Source organism: Volvox carteri (assembly GCF_000143455.1).
Source record: "Volvox carteri f. nagariensis unplaced genomic scaffold VOLCAscaffold_42, whole genome shotgun sequence".
Taxonomy (NCBI): domain Eukaryota; kingdom Viridiplantae; phylum Chlorophyta; class Chlorophyceae; order Chlamydomonadales; family Volvocaceae; genus Volvox; species Volvox carteri.
In genome coordinates this window covers 916,595-926,719 of record NW_003307585.1, presented here as the reverse complement: position 1 = coordinate 926,719, position 10,125 = coordinate 916,595, and the positions used below count along the sequence as shown (strand labels likewise).

General features: G+C 55.7%; 2 protein-coding genes across 2 annotated transcripts in view; one reads left to right on the top strand and one right to left on the bottom strand.

The window, feature by feature from the left end:
• Positions 1-618: 618 nt before the first annotated feature.
• VOLCADRAFT_76279 (uncharacterized protein) lies at positions 619-7,182 on the bottom strand. Its single transcript, XM_002954332.1, has 8 exons — positions 7,019-7,182; positions 6,842-6,921; positions 6,086-6,244; positions 4,434-4,622; positions 4,029-4,122; positions 1,899-2,003; positions 1,174-1,311; positions 619-821 (listed from the first exon to the last, which is right to left on the bottom strand). Exons 1-8 carry the CDS (start codon positions 7,049-7,051, stop codon positions 717-719), a joined length of 903 nt encoding a protein of 300 aa, XP_002954378.1. The 5' UTR covers positions 7,052-7,182; the 3' UTR covers positions 619-716.
• Positions 7,183-7,356: 174 nt separating this feature from the next.
• Positions 7,357-10,125, top strand: part of VOLCADRAFT_121307 (uncharacterized protein) — a gene marked incomplete at its 5' end in the record, with an annotated part of 14,692 nt that continues 11,923 nt past the window's right edge. The window contains 6 exons of the mRNA XM_002954405.1: positions 7,357-7,449; positions 7,528-7,561; positions 7,669-7,899; positions 8,181-8,339; positions 9,026-9,173; positions 9,503-9,606. Of these exons, the coding sequence (XP_002954451.1) occupies positions 7,357-7,449; positions 7,528-7,561; positions 7,669-7,899; positions 8,181-8,339; positions 9,026-9,173; positions 9,503-9,606 (769 nt within the window). The remainder of the gene's footprint in view (positions 7,450-7,527; positions 7,562-7,668; positions 7,900-8,180; positions 8,340-9,025; positions 9,174-9,502; positions 9,607-10,125) is intronic.

The window sequence follows — 10,125 nt, the reverse complement described above, 5'->3', positions numbered from 1 at the left end:
GCCTTGTACAGGTTCGTGATGGGCAGCTCCACTTCCACCGGGGGGCTGCTGGGTAGGAGATGGACTGGCCCCAGGTGAAGCCGTCCCCTCCGGACTGCTGGCGAGGTGGTAAGCATTGCGAGACCACCTTTCCGGATCAAGATGCTGATTTCTTGCACCTTCACGCCGCTGGGGAGTGCCCGTTGCGGGCATTTGCTGATTCGCGGCCCGAGTAGCCCCTCTGCCTCAACGGGCGGTATTATCGCCCGTAATCTGTTTAAAATGGCCTTGCCCACTGGTCCATGTAGCTGGGCTTGTATGTCCGCGGGGTCGGAACCGGCCGGCCAATGGATTTCCATGGTAACCTGGTCCTGTTCCGCATGAAATGGTGTTCCTTCTGGAACCGTTTCCATTATTATGTCGATGTTCACAAACTTTCGTTCCGCTTGGGCGCGGCTTGGTTGTTGGCGAGCAGCTGGGGCTGTCGCCCGTCCATTTGAACGTTCATTTGGCGCGGAGGTCCGCGCCTGCCCATTTTCTGCCATTCTGGCCTATATTAACTCAAGCATAATTTTCGAGAGATCTCCGTTTTTGCCGCGGTCGGCGAGGTCAGCCATAGGCAGTTCGTGGTCGCGTTTTAACGAATATTACATTTGCTTTGTTGTTGTTGTTGTTGTTGTTGTTGTTGTAGCAGCTGTTGTGCGCGCTTGATGAGCCAGCGGTCAGCGCTACAGCCACTACAGCGTCTTGGCCGCTTCCTTGAGAAGGTCGTTGATCTGTACAAAGCTAGGCCGTGCCGCAGATTCCGCCGCCCAGCACTTCTTGATGATGTCCGTCAAAGCCTGCGGTGTGCGCCAGGCAATCGCACAAGCCATCCAACCATCCAAGACATACATCGGATATCAAGACCCCCAAAACCGACCCGGAAATCCGCATTCTTTTATTGAAAAAAACATTCATCACCAAACATAATTATCCTTTAGCAATACACAGGGGATTGCCGCGCATCCATGTATCGTGAAGCGGCTTATGTGTTTATTGTACGTCAATTACCCATATAATGCCTTACCCTTATAATGGCTTCCTGGACCCCCCCCTTATTTTCCCCCCTCTCTCTCTCTCTCTCTCTCATATCTCTTCTTCGTTCATGCCTCAATCCTCAGCGCGTGCCGTGCACACTCAAAACGTACCAACCTTGGAACAGGATAGCGGCACGTCCGGCCGCTTGCCCGCCAGCACTGCCGCACGCACATCTCCCAACGGCATGCCGTTGAAAGGCGGCTCCTTGGCCACCAGCTCGTTCAACATCACCCCGAAGGCGTACACGTCCACCTTCAGCGCCGATGTGCAGGGTGGAAGTGCGCGGTGGCGAAGGGGGAGGGGAGAGGCGTGACAAGAACGGGAGGGGAGGGGAGAGGCGTGACAAGAACGGGAGGGGAGGGGAGAGGCGTGACAAGAACGGGAGGGGAGGGTTAGGGGACCGATGCGATAATGCATGACGATGATTTCAAAGGCGGAAAAGGAGACAGGTCTGAGCAGGAGGAGACAAAACCGACCAGCGGGAAGCGGAACTGATGAAAAGGCCCAACTGAGACAAGCGGTGGGGGGACCGGGGGGTTGGAAACACGGGGGGAGTTAAGAGGATCTGGCGGATCAGCAAACAGGTAGGTAAGCAGGTGCTTGGTTGGTTCCGTCGTCCTGATATTCATCCAATCGAAGCACCAGAAGGAGGGTTGTGAAGGTGGTAGGTAGCGGTGCGGTATGGCTGCAGCAAGGTAGGTGCGGCGCCATCAGTAGCGCAGCAAACTCTTTAGCATCGCTCTTCAGACACACGTTGCGTGCTTTTGCTTCTAGGCTTCAAGTTGGCGCCAGGTACCCCATGCTGCTCTTGTCACCAAGTTCCGTACATCACAAACTACCTTTTCGTTGTAGGCCTTGTTCTCCCACAGCTCGGGGGCCATGTATTGCGGTGTTCCCGCCCCTGATTGGGCCTTACTGTTGGATGCAAGTCCAAAGTCACAAACCTACACAGCAAGGCGGGGGGAGGTGTAGGAAGACGGCGGAGGTAAGAGGGAAGGAAAGAGAAAGCAGTCAAACGACTTCCGAGAGTGAAGCGAAGAGGAAAAGGACAAACGAACCACGATGTACGAGGGACACGAAGCACCAAGGGTTGCCCATTTCTAGGGTTGCCCACCCTAAATCCAATTCAGGTTTTTGATTTTTTTTAGCTTTCTTGGCTCTGATGGTGGTGTGGTGGTGATGTGGTGATGGTCCAATCCAATGGCAGAACCACAACACACTGCGCCATGACGGCAACTCGCCACCGAGTTCCTCGAAACGCACCGCCACAGGGGCGATACAGCCACAAGCGAATTTCACCACCACCCTGATTGGGCCCTGGTAGCATTGCGGCATCTATCATTTTCTGTAGAAGTGGTCATGTACTCAGTACTTACAAAAGGGATATGTGCGCATGCAATGTATTGCGGCAGTCGCCAGTCGCTAACAAACGCCCGGCGGCCGCACTGCGTCAGACGAGCATCCGCTTGATGATGCAGATGTCCCTCTCCTTTCCACTCCTTCCCGCGCCCCTTTCACGTTGGAAGACCGTCGAATCGATCCAAGCCGCGGTCAATCGTATCGATTTTCTCAGCTTATGAGGAAAACCAAGGTGTTCTTAAACATACGGCGCACAAACGTCCTTGCTGGCTGCTGTTTTAACGCACCTCACGGTGGAAGCGTCTGTGTGTGTATGTGTGTGTCTGATTGTGATCGTTACAAGTATCTGACCGACCCTGACACTGGCCAGGATCTGCTGCCCAGCCCCAACGGAAAGACCGCCTAAGCTAGAACGACTAAGGCCTATCCCCCCTCCTAAGCAGCCGAGAGCCGCAGATGTGTCTGTTTCGGAGATTATCGTTGCCGTGCTCAGGGCCGTGCTGACGGCAGAGGACGCCTCCGCGGCTGTTCCTTCCAGCAGGTTTGTTGCCGTACCATGTCCGTGCGTCCTGCCACACCTCCCCGCCTGCCCCGCTATGTTGATGATGATCACCTCCGGGGGGAGCATACTATGCAAATGAAGGCTCAGCAGAATGCAGAGATAGCCAGATGCAAGAACTTTCGAAATGTAACAGCACCTAGGCAGGTAGGACTGTACTGCACGGAAATCGGTCAGGGGTTCGCCCGCTCCTAGCATGGTCATCCAGGGCTGCTGTGCAAATCGTCTCCATTCGGAAGGTTGGCCGAAGGTTATGAAGGTATGTTGGTTCAAGTTGATTTATGGCTACACGTTTCAGACGTCGAAAGGCCGTTCGAGGTGCGCGCTTGACGAGCCTTGCCGCGGATCGATTTCGGAGTCCGTTTTTGCGAAGTTGAGCCGCGACCGTGTGAAAAACGCTTCTGTCTGAGAAAAAAATATTTGCGCTGTGCGCTGTTTTGCCAGTAATTGCGCGAGAACGGTTCTCGGGTAAACAACGAACAGGACATCAAAGCCAAAAAGAGTTTTCCTTCTCGGTGAGGTCGTGCAGAGCGACGTCAAGCAGTTCTATCCAGCAGCAGACAGTTCACGTTCGGACCTTATTATGATAACGAGATGCGGGTTTTCCAGTCTGTGCAGATAGATGCGCGTTACCAAGACAGCCGCACAAAAAGGGTTGGCTCTGGCCTGTTGGCGCGTCTCGCCAGGAAATGGAAACCAAAGACAGCTGCCACAACAATTTCTCAGACACTTTTATCGGAAACGGGAAAAGCGGAAGTGAAGTACACAACGCAAACAACGCAAACAAATCGAACATGGTTAGCTTGATTTGTTCTTTCACTGTACAGAAAGGTACTGACAAAAAAGGCTAAAGAATGCTTGGCTTGTCTGATCGCACGATAAGGAGTTCTATCTGCGAAGCCCCCCTCCACCGTCCCGGGGGGCTCACAAGCCCCCCTCCACCGTCCCGGGCTCCACCCACATACGAAGCCCCGAAAACGATCCAACCTGAGATCCAACGGGACAGCAGCCCACCTTCCCATCCAAACGCGCCCATCCACCTCGCTCGCACCTTAACTTTCCAGGCACGGTCAACGAGGAAATTCGCGGGCTTGATGTCCCGGTGCACAATCGCCGGCCGCCGTGAGTGCAGGTAGATGAAAGCCCTGCGATAAAACAGGCGCACCACAAGACAGCACAGATCAGGGGCTTGCGTCGGGCATCCCCCGTGTACTTCCCACCAGCCCGCGTCCCCTTCAGCCCTCGCCAAACCACCTTCCCCCTACCTCCCCATCCTATCCTACCCTCTCCAAACCCTCAGCCGCTTCTCAACATCAATCCTTCAAACCCCCCCTTCTTCTCTTCATGTACCTGTCTCCCTTTTGCAGCCAAAATCTAGTAAAGAGACACATCCATCGCACCACACCTCTCTCCCAGCCCCACCACACCCCACCACAACCCGCACCGTGCGGCTCACCTGGCAATGTCCTGGGCCAGGCCCACCACCTTCTTCCGGTCCAAGTCCACGCCAGCCTGGTACAGCACGTGGTGCAGCGTGAAGGGCATGTGCTCGGTCACCATGGCCAGGTGCGGCGGCTTCATGCAGGCACCCAGGAACTGCAACACATTGGGGTGTCGAAGCTCCGCCAGCGTCATCACCTCCTCCCTGGACTCAATAAAATGTCCACAAAAAGGCCGAGATATCCAAGTTTTAAAACGGGAGGGAAGCGGATTTTGGTGAGGGCCCGGTGAGTGAGGTGGGGAAGGTGAATGGGAGCCCGGGATGCAAGGAAATGTAGGCGCTGCATCACCCCTGATGGAAAAGGGCGGATAACAGAGGTAAAAGAGCCCACATCCATAACCCCGGACCCCAAGCGCTCAATAACCCCTGTATCCAACCGCTCATGCAGCTACTCGGACAACGTAGCTGCATACGGCAGCCGTGGGCTGGAGCTCATTTGGTTATCGTGTTGTGCAGTCGCACTCGCACTGGTCGCATGTGTGTGCAACCGCAGAGGGCGGTATGGGCCATCAGCGTCACCAGCAGGACAAGCCAAAGGCCAGGCCGGCAGGGGGAAATCCACATGACACGACAAGCCACGAAACGCGCCGCGCTCCACCCCGCTGCTGCTGCTGCTACTGCTGTTGCTCCTGCTCGCAGCGCCCGATTACCTACCCATAGAAGTGTTGTTGGTGGCCGACGCGATCCTTGGTGTGCGAGAAGCTGCGTATGACCCGCAAGTACCCTCTTCCCAATACCTACCTACCTACATACATACCTACATACCTTCCTACCTGCCTGCCCTACGTCTACTCCGCCCTACCGACCCCTCTGATTGACATCTCCTGGTTGCGCGTTCGATGGGGGATTTTGCATTTCTAGAAGCGCTAGCGCTAGCGCAGATGTACACGGCATAAAACTCTCGCCTCCCAGCCAACACCCGTCCCAACACTCATCGAATCACCCACTCGCGCGCTACGGGCGCTCCCCGGCCTGGAACTACGGTCAGGTTGGCGCTTAACCCTTTGCTTCTTGCTTCATATGTAATGTGGTATCCATGTGGTATCCCAGCCACCGCAACCCACTCCCACGGGGGATGTGGGCTCCGTTTCACGTCGTGGTCCGTCCGCGCACATTCTCCTGCACAACGCACAGAGTGCCCCTGCACGGCGACTGACCCACATCGCCATACGACTTAAAAAACCCAAAGCCTGGCCGGCGTAATATCTGAACCCACACCACTGGTAGCGGCCCTAGCACACCCGCCTCCCAATCCCAATCCCAATCCCATTCCCATTCCCCTACCCAGCTACGCATTTCCAGATGCACACTGAGGCGCGCATTCGCACACACCCCATCCCCCATCTCCCCCCATTCCCCGCCCCAAGCCTTCCTTTCTCAACCCTTAACCTCCCCTCTTCACCTCGGTTCGAGCTATTTATTACTCTGGAAGTCGTACCGTACGTAGTTTTTGTTTTTGCTTTTTCCTCGCAAGCGCAACTGTGGAAGCAAGTTTTTTTCACCTCCTTTTCCTTACATCCCATAACTCTACACATGCCTTCCATCACCGTTCACAAAACCAGCTTCCCCAAGACTCATAGTTCCATTTTTCCATAACACCCTCTCACCTGAACTCCTGCACCATCTGTTCCGAGTGATTGGGGTCAAACCACTTTTTGATCGCGACTGGGGTTCCCTTCCAGAAGCCTCGATACACCAGTGAGAATCCACCGCCCCCAATCTGATCTTGCACCTCCAGATCTTCGTACGGGATCTGGTACGAGGAGCTGTACACGGGGTAAAGAAGTAGGGATGGATAAGAATGGGTAGGGGTATTTGGCCAACTTGTGGCTTGAAAAGGTGGGGGTATGGGCACCCCCGGGGACACTGGGCCCAGAGCTGAAGGCAGTCTGCAGAAGGCAGAGGCACTGGCGCATACGGAAAGGACCACAGATTGCTGGGGTACAGAGAGCTGAAGCTCATGACCACATGACCAGGACCATATGCATGCGTCGGGCGGCCGCCTGGCCGGCCCAGCCAGCCCCGACCTTCACGCACAGGTCGGCAAGCACCCAGTACTGGCACCCACTACTAGCATCGATGCGCAGTCGCTATTTTTAAGGAGTAATATACGGAGCACCGTCATGGCAGGCCCTTGCATGCTGCTTAAACTGGTCCAAGCTGCCTAAAAGTTCAGGCAGCGTGGTGGGAGCTGGCTGCTGAGGTATGGGGCATTTGACCCTGCTTATGCGACGTGCTCAAACCCATGCGCAGGCCAGGGGCGGGGAGTCAAACGTTGCGCCCTCAACCCCTGCTGCCCTTACGCTTTGCCAGAAAGCTTGCCAAGGTTACGTATGTTACCCGCTTGCTTCCAGGCTACTTGCCTGGCGCCGCCTCCAGCGATCTGTCGTTTGAGGTCGCTGTTCTCCTTTAAGAGCCTCTCGATCTCAGCGGGGTCTTTAATCTGAAATAACACCAAAAAGCAACGCAGCTCCATCTTCACTTTCAGCCACCTGCTTGGCATGTCGCATGCATCGTTGAATGCCGACGCCCCTACCAACCTTCATTTGACCCATTTGTGACGTAAGCGACATAGCGCTACGTATACCGAAGTAAGAAATTGGCGGATCCAAACCCGAATTTTGCAGGGGTGCGTGCCTCTATATATTAGCTTCAAGCAGCGTAACACGCTATGTTAACCAAGTAACTCTAGAAAAATAGTAGTTCGCTATTCGGGAATAACAAAGTCAAAAGAGATGGAACCGCCATTGAGGAGTCTGCTCCTGTGGCCAACTGCTCGTACAACAACGAGAACAGGACAGGGAAAATGTCTGTCACCAACTTTGTCGTGCCCACGATGCATCATAGACCATGAGCTGAAGGTGCTTGGGCCGCGACAATGCAGTCGTCCCCGCAGAAAGACCTGGGTATTCCCGGTAACCCGACCCCAGCATATAACAATTACATACGATCTACGCTGGGAAAGGGCGAGGTAGGTCTCTGGCACGTCCTACAGCTTTGCAAGTAGCTTTTCTCTCGTAGCCAATCGTCACACTTTTCTATCTTGCAGAGCCCCATCTATGACGACTATTGTCAAGGGCTTGGTAAGTTTTGCTTTAGGGCTGCTCAATATCTACGTTAGTTCCAAAGCCTGCACTTGATCAACTAGCACATTCCTAGAACAAGAGCGATTCTTAACGCCGTGATGCAGGCGCACTGAAGGCATATGATGAAAAGCAGAGCGAGATAATTCTCAAGCAGCTGTCAAGGCTACTGCAGTATGGCCACTTCACGATTGCTGGGGTGCAGCTGGCACTGCAGGTCCAGCGGATTGATATCGGCCGCGACGAAAAGGCGCTCATGCGGATTGTGCAGTACTTGGTGCTTCTGGGCTTGGGCGATGGGTCTGCGGGCACCCCTCTCCCGGTGCGCATGAACGCAGGTGGGCCCCTTCTCCCCTGCCCCTCTTTCCCTCTCCCCCGTTTTGCCGAGCTTCCCTTCTCATCTCCCCCCTTTTTCCCCCTCCTGGGAAAGACGATGGGCCCTGGCTTGCAACCTCGCTGGTACCCAACATTGCACATCTAACTCCTACCGCATTAAAATTCTCCTCCCACCCTCCCCCCCCCGTGCGCTCCTTTCCACCGGTAGTTGTCAAAGAGACAACTTCTCTTTGACCTTCCCCAATATACCCTTTCCCCTGCCCGCCCGCCCGCCCGCCCGCAGGCGGCATGGTCCTGACTAAGGCCGTGGACCAGCTGGGACTTGACGCGCTGATGACCGCCTGGAACGACCTGGGCAACGAGCGGGCTACTTTTGTTCGAAAGCAGGCGGCACTGCGGGCGCTTGCAGCCATTACACGGGCGTCGTTAACCAGCAGGCCGGGTGGGTGGGTGAGGAGGCTCGATGACACGCGCTTTTGGATCGCTTTTGAGGGTCTGTGTTTTAACGGTCCTGACGTCTGTGTCCTACACGTGAGAGGATGGAGGGAGTGTGAGAGGGAGAGGATAGAGGAGGGGCTCCCGGGGGCTGAGATGCAGGGTGATTGGAAATGGGTCGTCGGGAGGTTGGTTGGTAATGAGGGGGGCTGGAGGGGGGACAGATGGCGGCGTCGAGTAGCCTGGAAAGGAGTGGGCGGGAGCGGTAGGAACAGACGTTGAGGGAGGTTTCGGAGCTGCTGAAATTGTCAGAGCTCATTGGGGTAGATGTGTACATGCAAATATATGCGCATTTGCATTTAAGTGCATCAAGAAGTAGTGAAGAAGTGGCTTGCTGTCGATTACTTTGGGTTAGTGGGTCTTGGTAAAAGAGATGGGTTGGGTCGGGTTGGATTGTGGCTGCTGGGCCTGGGTTTATTGGCCCCACGTGATTTCTCGTCCCCATCCTCCTCCCCTTCCCTCTCCCGACCCTTCAAGAGCGCCTCTCAGTCACTTCTACTCCTGGTACACTCCCCCCCTGGCAGCAGCTTCACTCGTTGTGGTTCGTCTTTCCCTCTCCCGACCCTCTATACAACCCCCCGTCGCGCCCCGCCCCTCCCCGGCTCTTCTCCGCCGCCCCTCCACGGGCAACAGACGACGCCACCTACGTCCAGGGGCTGTACGAGACTCTGCGGGGCCTTATGGACAAGGTGGATGCGTTGCGGGCGGGTCGGCGGGGTCTGGCGCACATCATCAGTCAGGCTCAGGGCAACAAGAAGAAGAACCTGGTGGCGGATATGAGGTGAGTGCGATGAGTGACGAGAGCGGGTGGGTGGACGAGCAGCGGGTAGAGGAGGGGTACGTGTGGGTTGTAGTGGTGATGGTAGTGGTAGTGGTGGAGGGGGAATAGTGGGTAGAGGAGGGCCTGTGGCTCAGGTTAGCGGGAATAACGAGTGAGGGTCGCCACCACGTGGCCACGTCACGCACATATATATATACATACATACATACATATATGTATATACATACGTACATACGTACGCACATATACGTGTAAGGAATGTTTCTCCCGCCCTAAGACATATACACATACACATGTATACACACGTGCACACGCGCGCCCGTGCGCAGGCAGCGGGTGGAGATGTGGAGTTTGTTGCGTGCGGCGTTCGCGGCGGCTCGTCTGGCACTGCCTCGGAGTGGGCTGTACAAGGTGGCGCAGCGCAGCCTGTCAGGTAGGCAGCATGTGCGTCTGTATGTGTGTGTGTATGTGTGTGTATGGAGCGGGGGTGAAGGTGGATAAGAAGAGGACGGAGGGATATGAGGGGAGGATTAAATGTCTGTATGTCTGCAGCAGCAGCAGTATTTCTTTAAAAAGGGACAACTGAGTGCCCCCACACAGTCGTCCAAAGCACCGCCAACTTCGCCGTAGGACTTCAAAGCGATGATGTAGCTGTCTCCTCCCGGGTAACCCCCCTGGAAAAGCTCGGCCCACCAAAGCTGGTCCCGCAAAGGCTACCGACATTGCGTCCGGTGTGCTCGTCGTTCGCCTGGGGGGAGACAGAGGGGAGGGGCTTTCCCTAGCGGGTGGGGGGGAAGATAAGACGAACCACTGGCGAAGCACTGGCGGGTAGAGGGTGTCATAAACAGGGTATGAAAGGCAAGGTCAGCCCCCAGCCGGGGCGCGGCGCCGCCGCCTGAGGTCCTGGATGATGATCAGGAGGGGAAAGCGGTGGCTAAGGAGGGGGGGAGAA